Source organism: Notolabrus celidotus, chromosome 9, assembly GCF_009762535.1.
Source record: "Notolabrus celidotus isolate fNotCel1 chromosome 9, fNotCel1.pri, whole genome shotgun sequence".
Lineage (NCBI taxonomy): Eukaryota > Metazoa > Chordata > Actinopteri > Labriformes > Labridae > Notolabrus > Notolabrus celidotus.
Window position 1 is genome coordinate 18,057,093 of NC_048280.1, and position 17,057 is coordinate 18,074,149.

General features: G+C 39.3%; 1 protein-coding gene across 1 annotated transcript; it reads left to right on the plus strand.

The window, feature by feature from the left end:
• The first annotated feature begins 1,020 nt into the window (after positions 1-1,020).
• Positions 1,021-16,969, plus strand: si:dkey-98f17.5 (uncharacterized protein LOC569123 homolog). Its single transcript, XM_034692799.1, has 12 exons — positions 1,021-1,217; positions 3,201-3,312; positions 4,412-4,505; positions 5,215-5,269; positions 11,147-11,287; positions 11,365-11,525; positions 11,630-11,728; positions 13,483-13,628; positions 13,819-13,990; positions 14,109-14,221; positions 15,582-15,669; positions 15,793-16,969. The coding sequence occupies exons 1-12, from the start codon at positions 1,106-1,108 to the stop codon at positions 15,844-15,846; spliced, it is 1,347 nt and encodes a 448-aa protein (XP_034548690.1). The 5' UTR covers positions 1,021-1,105; the 3' UTR covers positions 15,847-16,969.
• The last annotated feature ends 88 nt before the right edge of the window (positions 16,970-17,057 follow it).

A 17,057-nucleotide genomic window follows, 5' to 3' on the forward strand; every position in this document is an offset into this window, starting at 1 on the left:
ATTTTCTATTTCTTTTACTATAAAGGGTCAAATTTACTATTTTTTTAGATAACTTAAAAGAAAATAACATTCTGGAAGACATCTCACGACCCTCCATTTGTGTCTCGCGACCCCCCAGGGGGTCCCGACCCACACTTTGGGAACCCCTGCTCTAAAGCCTTTGATGGGTCATTGGTGCAATAATGTGTAGTTATAGTCATTGGATTGTGTAGGTGGTGCCCAATGTTAAATATTTTCAGCAATTTTTGTGGTTGGTTGATTTTTTTTTGTTATTTTCAGCCCCGCCCTGCTGATGTTGGTCCCTATCTTATGATACTGATAAATACATGTATTTGTATTTCTATATGTTTTCTATCTAAGTAATACTTGACATCTACATAAACTTGAAAATGTAATTAGAATTGAAACATTGCTGGTATTGTTACAATATGACCAAAATCATATCGCGGAAAATAATAGTTGCCACCCTGTTGTGTGATCCAAACTGTGAAAACCTTCTGGATTGATATCCATGAATGGTTAAAAGTAAAAATTCAATCCATTCCAATTTCCTTTTCAATAAATGACTTAACTTTTGGTTTGATATTAAGAAATAAAAGTGATGAAATCTGCTGTAACATAATCCTGTGCTTCTCAAAATTCTTTATTCATAAAAGCAGGACTATGAAATCCCCCCACCAAATTTGTTGTTTTTCGACATGAATTCCAAATATACCTAAAATCATTGAAAATAATGAAAAGACCAAGAGCACTTAAGATATACGGTCCCCTAAAATAATTCTTCAATGAATTATAAAAGTATTCCCTGTCCTTACACAACTTGTTTTAATATTCATTTTCTATGTATGTATAATTTTCTAATTTACCTTAAATTACCAACTGAAGCTGTATTGTTTCTGTGTCCCATGATTGTTTGTGTATGATGCTCCTTCTGAATGTGCCCGTACCATAGACTGTACCATAGGGTTGTGTGCTGCTGATGTGCTGAGAGAGTCTGTCCACAGGAGGTCGCTTCATCCGCACAGCAGCCTGATGTGCATCACTCAAACTCTTCCCCCGGCGGTTAGGGGAACCGCAGAGAGGCGACTGGTGGTTGGTGGTCATAATGTCGGGCAGAAAACCTCGGTCTGTGGCAAACCCCCTGGAGTCCGCGATCACCACACCGAGTGAGAGGATCCTGAAGGAATGCCACAGTCTGTATGTGGACAGCGAACACGGTAAATAAAAAACAACCTGGAGAAAACAACGGGACAGCTCAGTCAGGACCGGGCAGCAGAGACAAGCCGCACAGTTGTGCTGTTATGTAACTTTGTGGTGCACTCGGATCCTGTCTGAAGTTTCAGGTGGTGTTAAAACTGAAAAGTTGTTGGTTTGAGGTGAATAGTGGGGTGGTGGTCTGTGGCAGCTGTCAGGTAGTGTCAGTCATATGAAGACATTGAGCAGTGTGTGGCTCTGCAGCAGGCAGCGCCCAAAACTGTCAAAAAACACCCTGCACCTTGTTGAAGAACTGTTGAGCCTGAGGGGTCTGTACTGAGACAGCCACTGGTGTCTTTAGTGGGCTGTAAGGTCAATAGTGTAGAGGTCTATCTGAATACTCATGCTATAGTGTGAGGTGCACTTTTATCTCTACAGGCTTTGCACTTAGAGGAGCCTCACAGTGTGTCATGTTTCACTTTCACACTAACAGTTATAATTAGAAATGCATGAATTAGTTATTTGAAGGTTATTTGTCGTACTGGTAATGGCCACTATTCTGATATGTGATTAGGTGTAAATATGTTCTAATTTCTTTACTCTTTTTTGATACTTCACTAAACATCTTAAAGCTGCAGTGGGTAGGAATGGGGTAAAAAACTTTACTTTTTTGTGCTGGGTTTGAAGTAATAATACCCATCGGTACTCATCAGTAATTGATGTAATTTGAGATTATGGCGAAATCTCTGTGTTTTCCAAAAGTCTTTTTATCAAGCAATGTTATTATTCCCCTCGTTCCGGTTATGACGGACCAATCAGAGCTACTCTCCTACCCTCTGTCCTGATTGGTCGAGTGGTGGCCCCTACTGCGTCGTCCTGATTGGCTGGGGAGCTGGCACTACTTCCTCATAGAATGAGCACGAGAAGTAGGCTGTTTTCGAAACCGCCAACTATACTAGCAGTATGTACTGATTTGGCCAAAATTCAGTATGTAGTAAGCAGTATGTGAACAAGAGCAAAATCTGCAGTATGCCAAAACAGACTGGCAGACTGGTCCGATGCATACTGAGAAATTTTCCCGGATGTCTACTGATTCGGGAAAATTTCTCAGTATGCATCGGACCAGTCTGCCTCATGTACTGTTTCCCACAATGAACAGCGCTCATTCCGCTTTTACTTTTCTCTTCTTTTTTGACGGGATGAAATCCGTTTTTGAGTGCTGTGAAAGTGATCAAATTCCATATAAACCACTTCCTAACTTTTTAAATCATAAGTGATGCTAAAGAAGCAGTTTCTCTATTGGCTTCGTCGTTGTTTACTTCCGCTTTCCAAAACCGGATATCCAGTGACGTCTGGCCCAGCATACTGCAACACAGATCCAACAGAACAGTCATACTACATACTAAATTCAAACGCAGTATGTAGCAGGCAGTATCTACTGCCTATTACATCATTAAGTAGTATGTAGCAGACCGTTTCGAAAACAGCCAAAGGCTAAATCTGGTGAGGGGGGTAGCGTTGACATTCAAAATCTCTCTCCGAATAGATGTTTATATCACGACGACCAACAGCAGCTTTAAGGTTGTGGACAAAAGTTAGTTGTCACCTTTTGCTTTTGGGAAACAGGTGAAAAATGTTCATAACCTCATATGGACCAAACAACTCATTGGTGTCCCTTAACTTCTTCACAAGGAAGTGTGGTTGTAATGTATTAAAAGTTGAGCTGAAGTCTGCAATTAAATTTCTGGCATAAGCATTTGGGTTTTCTGATTGTTTATTAAGAAGCTTCAGCCCTGACTGCAAGCAACTGAAGAGGGTCCAGACATGGAGCTACTTCAGTCTTTAGTGTGATTATTCTTTCAAGGAGACTCACTCCTCCTTTGAAATAAATAACAAGTTAAAATGACTCCCTGTTCACTCAATGGTTTCCTTCCTGATTTTGTATTTTTGTTGTTGGTGCTTTAAGCTAACTTTTTTGGTCTACATGTATGTTTGTGTGTTTCCAGGCCTGGTGAAGATTGCCAGTACTCTGGGAGTGCGGCTGCTGCCTCCCAGAAAGAAGATAATAGTGACGATAATGGGCAACCACTCTGCAGGGAAGAGCTCCTTCATTAACTGGTAAAACAGCTTTCTGAGGATGGGATCTGTGGTGTCAGGCAGTGAGGGCATCTCATGCTCTAGTTCTTGTGTTTATTTATTTGAAATATCAAATTCAAACTTGACTATTAAAAAAGTGCTTTGTAATCGGGATAAGTTATGCAGTTTTATTCCCCCAAAAAATGAGAAATATGTTAAGTTTGTATTAATGCATGTAAGTTGAGTGTTTTCAGCCAAGCTTATCACAGAATTAAGTAATACCAGTTGTCTGATAAATTCATGGTTTTATCAAATGTGTTGTGACATCCTGAAAATGATTTTTTTTTTTCTCTCAACAGTACTGTACATCGCATTTAAGACAAAAAAAAAAAGTTGCCAGATAGATTTCTACAAACAGGCAATCGACCATTTGTTCTGGTTTAATATTTAGGGAACTAATTGTCAGATGATGCAGCCTTGGCTTGCATTTCTTAGGAGTTGAAAAACTGTGTGTAGAAATTCTACCCTGGACTACAGTCCAGGGGTCTATGATGTTGCAAGCTGCATTTACAAGAAGCCAGTCAGTCATGCAAGCAGTCACCACCACCACCACCCTTATGTGTCTGATAGTCATTACGTTGTTGATGTTGAAAGATGTTGAAAGAGAAACAGCCTGTTTTCCTCTCATCTTATGCAAATTCTTCAAATGTTTACCTTAATAGTTATCTTTTATATCATGTATAATGAGATCTGTTGGATTTAAAGAGATGAAAATTAATAGGATTGTTTTTTTCAAGTTTGAAATGATTTTTAAATTCCTGCTGTGTAGTGATTTGGTGCATAATTCATCAAAATACAGAATATTCATTGTTTGCTGTATCCATTTGTTGAGGAAATATTTGAATATGTAATAAAAAATTAGATATCTTTGGGTTTGGGTTGCTGCCCAGACAAAATCAGTGATAGAAGATGAAGACTCAAATTATAACAATGGGCTTTTCACTATATTCAGCTGCTTTAATCAGAGAAAAACTGCACTCTGAAAACAACTTCATAAACTGTCTTTACTTCAGAACCTGTGCACTTCTATTCAGATCAAAGTTACATATAGTATATTTAATGTGGGTTTCTGTGATTTCAGGTATGTTGAAGAGCACATACAGAAAGCAGGAGTTGCCATTGAAACTCAGGGCTTCACATTCATCACAAGTGGTCGTAAAAGAGAATCACTGACGGTAAGAAGAGCAATGTTTCCATCACTTATACCGACAGACTTAATATTTAATGTGACTGAAAGCTTGTGCTTGCTAACAAACCGGGCTTATTTTCTGTGCTTCGTTATTTGCATTTATAATTTATTTCTCAATCTCGTTCATGTGTGTTGACTGTCACTGTTTCATAGTCAGTTTAATGTATGACTTCAAATACTCGGTGTGAAACTGCACGCTGTCATGAAGGTCGATGAAGTGATACGTCCGAGCACTCCCTCAATCAGCAGTCATTCCTCATTCTGCCCCAATGAGGAGCTTTGAATAGAGAAACACACACACACACACACGCACACGCACACGCACACACACACACACACACACACACACACACACACGGAGAGCACAGAGGCATCTCTGCAGCGTATAAGCAGGCTCTGGAGACACCTGTCTCTCCATCTCCTCTCATCCTCTGCCTCTGTGCTCATCTCCTGCTGTGCTGAAGGTGATGAAGATGAATAATATATTTGCAGTGAAGGACTGCAGAGCGGAAGGATTATCTCCTACGTACAGGAAAAGCTTAAAGAAAGCACATTGAGCTGCAGCTGGGGAAAGACTTGACTGCAAAGTCGCAAGAAGGGAAAGAGCTCTCTGCTGTAGCTGAGACTTATTGCACATTCATTTATTTCTCATCAGGCTATTAACACGCTGTCTTTGTTTCGTAACTCTTTCACAGGGGAATGCAACGCTACATCTCTACCCTCACTTTCGACCACTCCTGGAGTTCAAAGGTAAGTCTTTTCTTCATGTTTTAGCATCAGACACTCAGAAGTGCTTTTTGAAAAGTGCATGATTGTGACTGGCTGTAGAGGAAAGTCTGTGACAACTGCTAAGAGACACACCATATCAATTTTTATGTGTAAATGAGTCATCATGTGGATTCTGTGTCTATGCATTTTGTGCCCGGTATCTAATTTGATACATCACAAACAGAAACACATCCATACAGTATTTTTCATGTTATAAAACAGTTAAGGAAATGTGTATTTTTTGAGAGGTGTATTACATACATGAAGTTGTGTTGCATCGTTTTGCCCTTGATACTATAACCAGCATTTATCATTTCATCCTCTTCTTTGTTGAAAAGATCTGCACTGCAGTTTTAGCCTAAAAACCTACATTTATATAATCAGCTTTTTGGTGCAGAGATGCAAGCAAACTACTTGGTAGAAATACTATCGAACCCCAACTAAACCACATGGCTTATACTGCCATATTCTGTGTGCTGGGACCTTAAGGCAGTAGAATGAAGAAAGCTGGATCCATAAGTTAATTTCTTGTAAAATACAGCAGAACACAAAAAAACTCCTTTTTTGTTCTGGATCTCCTGAACTGTGAGATTTATAATGAAACTGTCTGCTGTTCATGAGAAGAACGAAAAAAAAAATAATGTTAAGATAAATTAAATTAACTGTGATAACAACTTAAACCATGCCTAAAGTTTGTGTGTTCATCAGATTGTAAATCTCCCAAAATTGCTTCTTTGACCAGGACCAGGCAGGGAAATTCAAGCTGTTTGAACAAAACTGAAATATTCAGCATAAATGTTTCACAAAAGATGTGAAATTATGAGAAAAGAAAGAAAAGATGTAACGCTTTTCAATTTAAATGGAAAAAAGTTCCAGCTTTAAATTCTTTGAATTTATTATTTTATTACATCACGATTACTGATTCTTCTAACCACAGTATTTTGAAAACTGATTAAGCATCAAGGTGTCAGTGTAGTTAAATACTGATTATTCATTCATTCATTCATTCATAAGAATTTGATTTGCTCACTATAGTGTTTGACAACACAACATGTTCGATACACATCTTCACAAACTAGAGTATACACTATCCATGAACAAACAGAAGCAGGAAGAAGACAAACTTATAAAACCTGCCCCTCCCCGTAATCACAACATAATCTACCACTACACTAGATGGCTAACCCGTTGGTAATCACCTTCTCTTTTCGCCAAACATCAAATTTAACAATGAACAATGAAACGATCAAATACAGACTTACAGGATGAGTTTGTAGTTCCCCATCACTTTACCTTTTAACATTCTTTGAAACTGTAAAATATTAGATTATAGTTTGAGAGAAAAAAGAAAGGGATAGAGAGAGAGATGGAGGGGAAAGCAGCTCCAAGAAGGACCCTGTGGAAAGCTCTATTCTGCCAGCGAGGTACCCTGCAGTGCGATGGCCCCGATGGGTTTGCAGAGCAGCGGCAGGTAGCAGGTACCAGGCTCTAGCTGGTATTGAGGCCTACTGTCTCTGCCTCTGAATGGGGCTACCCTAGTAATCAGTGCTTTCCACTTGTCCCCTTGGAGTAGATATACTGCTGGTGTTCCACACAGCTTATGCTTAGCTCCAAACCTCGTATGACACTCGAATTACGTCAGTGATGGAACAGCACCGATAGAGCCGTGGGCGGGCGTCTTATCGGCTGTGCCCTTTGGTGCATTCCCTCCTTAATGCTTGGTAGCCTTAATTATACAGTCTATGTTGGTAGCTTGTTCTGCAATCGGTAACCAGTAATATCAGCTGTGACGTCAGCTGTCAAATCAGAAGACAGTCACCGGCAGAGAAAAGAAAATTTAACCAAAAAAAAGTCCAGTCGTGCCCAGGATGTTAAAAACATATAGAATCAAATATTGCTTTCTGCAACAAGTGGAGTTAAGCGGTGCTTTAGTGAGCCAGTTGCTGCTGCTGCTCCTCTCATGTGTAACAGACAGTTCAATGAGTCAAGAAATAAATGTTGTTCACAATGCTTATCTTCAAAACAAGCTAACAAACCAAAAATAGAGAGGGCATTCGTTTGTATTTTTCTGATACTTTTCATATGACATTTAAACATATATTTTCAACTCTGTAGTGTATGCAGTGTAGATAAAGAAACATCTGTGTTTTTTGTTGACTTATCTTCATGCTAGCATCATTTTAATTATATCAGAGTAGAGCAGATTGAGACCATCAAGTGTAGAGACTTACTTGAATACAGAAAGAAGCAGCGTCAGACTCAGTGAATGAAAGATGAATCTAATTTTAAGTCAGGGATGGCTTCCTCTGAAATTTTAGATGGTGTCCATCTGTATGGCACATATTCCCCACTAACAACAGTTTGTTGAAGTCAGGTGTATGCAACAAGCAGACCAGATGCTGGGCTTTTTAGTTATTCTGAGATAACCTACATTTCCCTGAGGAGACAGCTGAACTATATACTGTATGAACTGAACCAAGCGTATATGCAATCTCACATACAGACATCTCAGACCACATCTTGAGTAGTTGTCACAGTACCTTAAATATGCTGGTAATTTGTTCTAGTAACATGTGCCTCTAACAGACAAGTCATCTCACACAGGTTTCTCTGTGAACTGAACATCTCTTGAAGCTTCAGAGACATAAAATGTATTACTCATAAAGTATTTAGTAACTTTGCTGTCCACAACAAGTTCTACACTCAAGTATTTGTTGTATTATTTAAGTTAAAAAAAATAAGGTTCTCATGGCTTGTTTATGAGTAATTGACATGACATACATATTTTTGTGTTTGTATTTAAAAAAAATTGTCATGGCTGAGTTAAAAGGTTTGTAGATGTCTCTTAAATAATAATAGAATAGCTTTTATCAACTTATAGGTGGACGGTAACACTTTCCATGTCAGGTAGTACAACCAACCTAAAACAGTAAAATTAATATTTTATACCAGGCCAACAGAATGCAAAAATCCTAATATATATTCTAAATAGAAAATATGTTCACAAAATAAAAATGTGTAGAGCACTGTAACCACTCTAAGGGATACTTACTAAAAGTTTCAATTAGAATAAATGATAGGAAAGTACATATATTTTGACAAATATCTGGTTGCGCCACCTGACATTTTTGGGGTGTTCAAGTTAAGAAAAGGGTTAAAAAAAACTATTTAAACACTTAAAAAACACTTTAACGTACAAGCCTTATTAAAACACACTATTCCAGACACAAAAATATGCATTGCGACCATTCTGGAAATATATTTTTTTTAGGCTTATTTGTCAATGACCCTTATGCAGTTATAACTTATGTCTGTGAACATTATGTTGTAAGTTCTGGAGCTATGTGTAGCCATTCATTGACAGTATCCAGTGTTGCCTGTGGACCCCTGGTAATTTTCCTATTTTGCCCCCTTGCAAACAGAGAAATACTCCCATCTCATTGTTAGTAGAATACCCAGAAAATAATAAGAAGTAGATCGTTGTTACTTTTTACGTAAAGCAAACTCATATTTAGAAATCTCATTCACTGCCTTGATAGCTGTTTGAAACTGTGTGTTGTTCATGAGGAGTTATTTATGTTTCTGCTCATCACATATGAGGCCTTCTATTTTTGTGATGTGAGGTTTAGTTCAGGTGTTTCACCCTGATGACTCAACACTGAGTCATGCTTTGACGTGTCTAGTTTTTACTTTATAAATCAGACTCCTGGGCCCCTCTTGTTAAATCTGTGCTGTTAGTTTCTAAGAAGTGATCTGCAGTTAAGATTCTCCTCACATGGAAGAAAATGAGACTTGATAGCAGCACATTGTGTTCAGACAATCGCTCTCAACTCCCTGTGCAGCAGCGGTGATCTGAAGCTTCTGGATATTGAGGTGGCCGTGCAGAGGAGTCTGGGTGTGCCTGCCGTCTGATTTGGAGCATCAGTGATGGTGGTGGGTGGGTGGGCGGGGGAGGGGAGGGGAGGGGGGGGGGGTAATGTATGTGTGTGCGTTGACAGCCAGTGTGTGGAGAGCGAGGGTTCACTGGGTGCGGACCAAAGCATTCACGGTATGGCTTGTGAGTCACACGCCCCATCGACAGCAGTGCAGTGGAGTCAGGAGGAGCTGCTGAGAAATGTCACAGCCGTTAGAGATGCCACAGCCACGGCTACAGCAGCAGCAGCAGCAGCTCCACCCTGCAGGCCAGAGCCTTGCACGACACCACCAGGATCTGCTTCTGGAAATCTTTTTATTGAACTTCATCCCCTCCTCTGGAAATCCACTGCATCAGGCATTTGTTTACCTGTGACAGCAACTGAGGATGACTCATCAGAAAAGCAGCGTATATCCTTATGTGGGAGTAGATGCTGATTTTACCGTTTGTTCTCCTTTGGGATGTGCATGGAGATACTTTTTAATGTTGTTTCAGACTTAGATGTGGGATGTGTTACTCCCTCTTTGAGTCGTAATATTAACAACCTGTTGTCATGAGGGTAGACTAAATGTTGCATGAGAATGGAAAGTGTATAGGTGACATGGCTTGTTTTTGCAATATGTGGCTGCGTTCTTCGCTCTCTAACTTTATGTTTATGCATTGCATCTTGCTTGAACTCTTTTGTCCAACAAGTTCTGTTCTAGTCTTGGTTGATGCAGCATTATGGCAGCCTTTGCCCTTTCCCCCATGCATAAGATCTCCAGTGTAGTCTTCTCAGTTACAGCCACTTTAGGAACTTAGCACTCAAAGGGGAGTATCGCTCTTGTTTTTATAAAGCCTTTCAGGAGACAGACTTTTTTGCCTTCTCGATCAGATGAATATGCTTTTATGTATTCACTTTTAAAAAAACAGTCCAGCATATTTGTTTCTGCTCTGTCCAGTTGTGTAAAGATGCATAGGTGAAGAATAGATCAGCAGCCTTACAAGATTGAATGCAATTATATTTGCATTTTTGTCTAGCACTTCCAAGACTATGGGAATACACTTCTAAGATGGGTTATGGGATGCAGATGCACTGATACTGCATCCATGCTGATGTAAGAGAAACAAAAGGGAATGCTAATGTGGTCGAGCAGCAGCAGCCCCACTCGCTGCAGCACAAGGATGTGATTTGTGCTGCCTGTTAACACCTGCCTCCTCCTATGAAACAGCCTCAGTGTCATCCCAGGCCTGCATGTGTGTGTGGGAAGGGATGTGGAGAGAGGATCGGGTTGGTTTGGTGGATGTGGGTGGGGTTTGTTTTGTTAATAGTTGGAGTATGTGTAAACAGTGATCTTGTTCTGCTGCTCATACACAGGGGTTTTGGGTGTCTTGTACGTGGTGGTTGCGGTGGAGTATCGTAACCTCACAATGCGTTGCCTCACAGTCGTTCTTCACTGGCTAGCTTTATGTCCCACGCCCCATGCTAAAGCTGCCAGTTGAAGAGCTGTTGTGAGTAACCATAACAACAAATTGCTGCGCAGAGGGGCCTGTCACAAAACTGAGACCTAATACATTTAATCACATTTTATATGTGAGGGTGTGGCATGCTCATAGAGTTTTCAAATGGGTTGATGCATTTACGTACTCAGCTTACACACTCTTTATATGTATAATTATTCTGTTCATTTTCCTTTTTAGACAAAAAAGCTCATCCTTCCTTCTATTGAAAGCCAGAAAGTGCAAAAACAGTTGAAAGTGTTCTTGATCTTTGGTGTCACCGTCCTCCCTCAGGGGTTCAAGTATTGACCGCACTGCGGCTACCAGTAGCACATAGTAATACAGTCATTAGAGGTGACAGCTTCCTGCAGAGACTCAGCTTTTATTTCATCATTAGTGTGCTCTTATTATAAATGTATCCTGAGGGAAGCACCTGCACACACACAGTTTGTATGTCTATATTCCAGGTGTTATGGACTATCTCACTGCTGAGATCTCCACCTCTAAGCAGAAGAAGTTCAGTCTGGTGACATTTGTGGACACGCCGGGTTTGGTGGATGGGGACATGGTCTACCCATTTGATGTCAACAGCGCCATCACCTGGCTGGGTATGTGTTTGCATCTGCATGTCTAACTTTCTACTCAAAAGCTGCAGTGTTCCCATGACAGTTCTATTTTTGAATAGGAGAACAGTCAGATCTGGTATTCGTGTTTTTCGACCCGATGGGTCAGGCGCTCTGCAAGCGCACGCTCAACATCGTGGAAAAGCTGAGCGAGAAATGCGGAGACAAGCTGCTCTTCTACCTCAGCAAGGCAGATGAAGCAGGGAAGGAAACAGACAGACAGGTAGGTCCACTCATCATGCATCTTTTTTGAATACTTTCTGATTAATGTGATACCAAGAAAAGTTAGTTAAACTTGAAAAAAAAATATTTTATCTGTTTCTGCAGAGGGTCATGATGCAGATAGTTCAGGAACTGTGTCGTCGTCCAGGCCTCAACAAATGTGGCTTTGAAATGCCTACTATATACATCCCCAACCCACAGAAGGTGAGACTGATAGCTTGCTTTGTGTTCCAGTGATGGGCAGTTCATAGGATGAGATTAAATGGTAATCTGGATTGCACAGCAGCTGAGCATTGCACTTATAGTTTATTGTGACGACTGAAATCCGTTATGTCAGGGGGAAACAGAATCCAAGTGCCATCAACACAACATCTTAGTTACGTAGTTGATAGTTATTGCTTACTAACAACATCCATCCTGATATGACTGAAGAATAAAACTTCACACTGCTCCTTTAGAAACCTTTTGAGACTAACAGAATCTCAGGATGCTTGTGATCTCACTCAGGATGTCAATTGACCAGTTGTGATTGGTCAGGGCATTTGAAAACATACTGTTCCTCTGTCAGTCTTTTGTACCTCACACATCCCATCCATCCATCACATGCTCCTCATCCTTAAACCTCCACACATATCTCTGTGCTACCTAGATGCAATGTATGTCTTTCCATGAATAATGATTCAAAACAAAGGCATGTTTACATTCATGTGTTTTATGACCAAAAATATCTTTAAACACTGCAATTTCCTTCCAGTTGTACTTTTATATTTCAAACTAAATACAATAATAATCCTGATACTAAATGCATTGCTCATTCACTGCCAGATAGGAATCTTTACTGTTAGTTTTCTTTGGTGTTTTACTTTCAAAGACCTGAGATCCAGGGTCTAATCTCAGCCCTGGATTTAAAGCTCATTGCTTCCCTTGAGGTTGAACAGCCATTGATTATCCTTGAATGTAAATTTTCCACTCCAGGGTTCCTGGTGGCTTCTGATGGCTGGAACAGGATGATTCATTTTGCATTGAGGTGACTGAGAGAGTTATCTACTCAGAGGTGGGGGACGGGGGTCATAAACCATGGCCCCTGATCAGCCCCCTTTGACATTTTTAGCCTCAGTCTTGAATTATTGCTGAACCATCATGTGATCTACAACCACAAAGCTCCACCACTGATGTTGGATTTGTGCATTTCTGCAGTCTTCCAATTTATTTTGGTTGGGCGAGTGCAGCTTGGCATCCTGCTCAGTGACCAGGGCTGTCAGTCAGAGCACAGGCTATCAGAGCTTTCTTCTCTGAGATGCAAGACTGAACATATTTACTAAATTATTGCACAATCGATGCTGCAATTTTTTCCCCCTGTGGTTCAGTCCTTTATAGGTAAGATACATTATCAATCAATATCACCAAATATTAAGCTACAGAAGAACCTCATTTTGTACAAAGTGTTTTATTATTAGAACATTAAACACTTCATTGTCACTGTATGCATACAACGAAACTTCATCAGTGTCAATCAGCCCAACAGCAACAAACAAGATAAAAATACACTTCTGTAATATGAATGGATTTGATGCAGAGTGCAAGATGACATTTTTACCCTGCATCCATAATAAGCTTTGTGCTCATAATGATAAAATACTGCATTTTTGATTGGAACATAATCTAAACAAAAGAGCCTATGCGTGTCTGTGATGTGTTAAAATTAAAGGCAGTATTATATTCCATTTTATTTTTGCCCACTCGGACAAGCGTTACTGATCAGGTGCAATTGTTACAACTGTTGCACAACTTCACACCTGCCTGTAACAAAATGACTCACTCCATCTGTGAGTCTTTTTCAGAGCCAATCAGTAGATTTCCCTTGCTGTGCAGAGAAACTGGCTTTGAATCTCTCATCATCCATGTATTACATTCATCAAAAATAACAAACCTCACTCTTTCCTCTTTGTTTTGCTCAGCCAAGCCGCTGTGTGAACCAGATTGACGGAGTGTGTCAGACCATCGAGAAGAACATCAACCAGGCTGTTCAGAAGACTTTGGATCAGCTGGAGAAAGACTGTGACCTGATCTGTTCCACCATCAGCAGCAGACTGGAGAAGGACAGGTTTGACTCCCAACCCACAGCATAGCACGTATCACTGTGTTCAAATTCCAGCTGGAGCTAAATTACCCTTCTGCAGGATGCCACCTGAAAATAAACCATATCACGATTCACCAAGAGAGATAAGAGTCAGCAGATATTGCACCCTGCAGAGAAAGGGATATTAAAACTAGATTTCATTGTGTACTCACAGAGCCGATGCAGCATACAACAAAAGCGTACGTCTTCACTCGTTCCTGTGTGGGGCTCTGGGTGTCATCCTCCCTACCCTCTTCATCCTCAGTTTCATTGTAAACACCTTCTCGACAGAGCAGCTGGATGAGCTGCTGGGTGAAGGGCCAGCTCGGACCTTCTTCTTCCTCACAGTGAGTCACACAGGCGATATCATACAAATTACAGATAACAACTCAGAATAATGTGTTATTAAATAGTATATTTTTTGTACCTGGTTCTATGAGTGTGTGTTTATCACGTGTCTCACAGGGAATAGTGATATATTTGTGGGACTGGATACCAGAAGATGGACAAGTTGTGTTTGTAATCATCTTTGGAGCTTTTTGCTACCTCCTCCTTTTCCTAGCAAAGTACTTTGCAGGGTAAGTGTTACAAATATAAGGTGCAAACGTACACAAAGTCACCTCGAAGCAGTTTAACAAGTTATTATTAGCTGACTGAAGAATTAATATGCAGATATGTTTAAAGAGGTTAATTATATAAGTCACTTTTTTTTTAAATAAAAAGAACCAAAAATAGACTGACTCTAGCTTGTCAGTTGTGAAGATTTTCTTTACCCAGATTAAACTGTGTATATTTTGAATTGTGGATTACATAAGAAAGACATTTAAAGATGTCATTTTAGGATACAGGAAGCTCTGGACACTTTTTTCCTCTGATATTAAAGAAATAATCAATTGAGGAAATTAGTTAATGATGAAAGGTAATGTGATTGCAGCCTTAATCATAATGACCTCTTGGTCTGTGTCAGGAACAGGATAGTTAAAATTAAATACTTATCATAAAAATCCATAACCATCAAAGAAGCGATGGAACAAAAGAGTATTTACAGTTTTTCAAAGAGTGTGTGTGTGTTTTCTTTCAAACAAATACACGCTCTTACACTCTATGTGTCTATTAAGGTTGTCAAAATTTCAATACTTTGATACTTTTCAGTAACAGGTACTATAGTAAAATGCAATATGTGTTATTGGAAAGTATTGAAAAGTATCAAAGCCTATTAGGAAAAATCAAAATGATCCACACTCATATTTTCAACCAGAAGCTGCTACAAGCAAATGAAAGAGAGAGAGCGAGCAGCTGTGGTCGTTAAATATAAAGATAAGGTTAAGAGAGAAAGTGCTGGTAAAATAAACAAAGCAGTCAAACTGAAACATGATGTTATTTTCTGATTGTTGCATGGCTTTTAAGAATTTATAAACGTAACCACACCTTGATTTGGTTTGTTTACTGCGGAAGTCACACTCTTCGTTCAATCCCAGCCACTAAACGCGAACTCACCTTATTCATAGGCCAACAAATACTGAGCTCTCTTTGGTCCTTGTATTTTCTAAAAGGAAAAATCATATTCATTTTGCCTTCATTACTATTGACATTATATTAAATGTTATTCTTTGTTCAGAGATTTTTTCTATACAAGCACTTTTTACTGGTGTCATATCGAAGTTCAAAATTCTGGTATCGTGACCCTAGTTTCAATAGAATAAATCTTCATTTTACACTTTATGTACCTTTGCACGCACAAAGGAAAGTGATTATTGAAATTCTATGTCATCATTGTTTTGATTATCTGATATCAGTGTAAACAGCGACCCATAAATATGCTTAACCTTCAGAGAATTGCCAAAAGCAGGACTTTTCTGACACAAACACACTAACGCAAATACACGCTAAGTGATGACTGAATTTCTCTGTATATCTTCTGTTGCACTTCATTGTTAGCCGAGGGAATAAGACTCTGACGAAGAAGGAGAAGAAGGTGATGGCAGAGTACAATGAATACATTCAGGATGTTGTCAGAACCAAGAAGGTTAGTTTTTCCTGTTTTTCTCAATGTGTCTGTTTAATGAAGAAGTCCAAGCTGTGGTAATGTTCAGTATGTTTGAAGCAGATGGTTTCTGAAATATCTCACTTTGTTCATTTTACTCCGCAGGGGAAACTGTATGAATGGTACCTCCAGCAGTGTGCAGCAGAATACGACCTCTGACCCTGGGTAAACTGGACACTGTTGAAAAATATGTGCCTGCATCTTGCTTGAACTTTTTGTGGAAAGCAGCCTGTACGCCACAGTCTATCGATTGTTGTTAAAAGTGGATTCAGGGGGACTTTTTAACTAGATGAGCATCCAACAAATAATCAGGTGTTACTCTTCTCAGTCAGTGGGGTCTACTCTCTAGTACAGCAGAGATCACTGCCAACATTTTTCATCTCATGATTTTAAAGATGAAAAGATAAAAGTCTCAAAGGTGATTTATTTTTCAGTACAGGAAAAGCTGTGATTGTAATCGTTTGATCTCAGAATGTGAATTTTTGAAGCACAGTAATGTCTAACCTTCACACAAGAGTTTGCAAAAGGACTTTTTCATTTACCTCCAAGAGTCATGTGTAGCCATCCGGCTCTATCAAAAGTGATGAGGCCTGCTCTTGTCATTTTGCTCCTCAGATCCCAAGCCGCCGTCCTTAAGTCTTTCATATTGTCGATAACAGATACAAGAAGGTCTGATCTATAGCAATACTTCAACAACCAATGCTGTGAATATTTTATACCTGTACCAGTGCTAAGCTGTCTCCTGCCTCCAAATATTCTCTTTCCTACTGTCAGACATTTGTTTGAATCAGATTTAATGATCAGTAAATCACTGCCATGTGATAATATTTGAATAATTCACAGTCAACCATGTGATTTATGTACTTTTTAAACCAGTTTATTGTGTTTGGTCTTTCACAGCACTGATGTATATCTCCTAGCTGTCAATGAGCTACTCATATCAGCAATAACATTCTATAACCCCAGTTTACTTTATGATCTATCACCATGTATTGCCTTCATTTATGTGTTTGTATTTATATTTATTAGACTATGAGGTGCTATTTACCCAAATAATATAGAGAAACCTCTCCGGGCTGTTTGCAATACTATTGTGAACACTGTCATTTCTTATTGTTTGAGTTAGATGCCTCCTCGTTTGGGAAAAAAATTGTCTTTTGGGATACTTCATAAACTGTGTGTGTCTTTACATATTCTGTTGAAGCTGTTTTTAATGATATTACCTGTTTGACTCAACTGGCTCCTCTAGAAATGTTTTTGTAATTAAAGCTTCAAAGAAAGACACTTGTCACAAATTTTCTCTGTCACTTCCTGAAAAATGATTAAACATTTTCTACTGAATTATTCTCTTCTATTTGTATTTCTCCTGA

Bases quoted from the DNA above. Each gene is read 5' to 3' on its own strand.
- si:dkey-98f17.5 (XM_034692799.1), top strand. From the start codon at position 1,106: ATGTCGGGCAGAAAACCTCGGTCTGTGGCAAACCCCCTGGAGTCCGCG. The intron at 5,270-11,146 runs GTAAGTCTTTTC...TCTATATTCCAG, and splicing joins ACCACTCCTGGAGTTCAAAG to GTGTTATGGACTATCTCACT. The intron at 13,629-13,818 runs GTTTGACTCCCA...GTGTACTCACAG, and splicing joins AGCAGACTGGAGAAGGACAG to AGCCGATGCAGCATACAACA.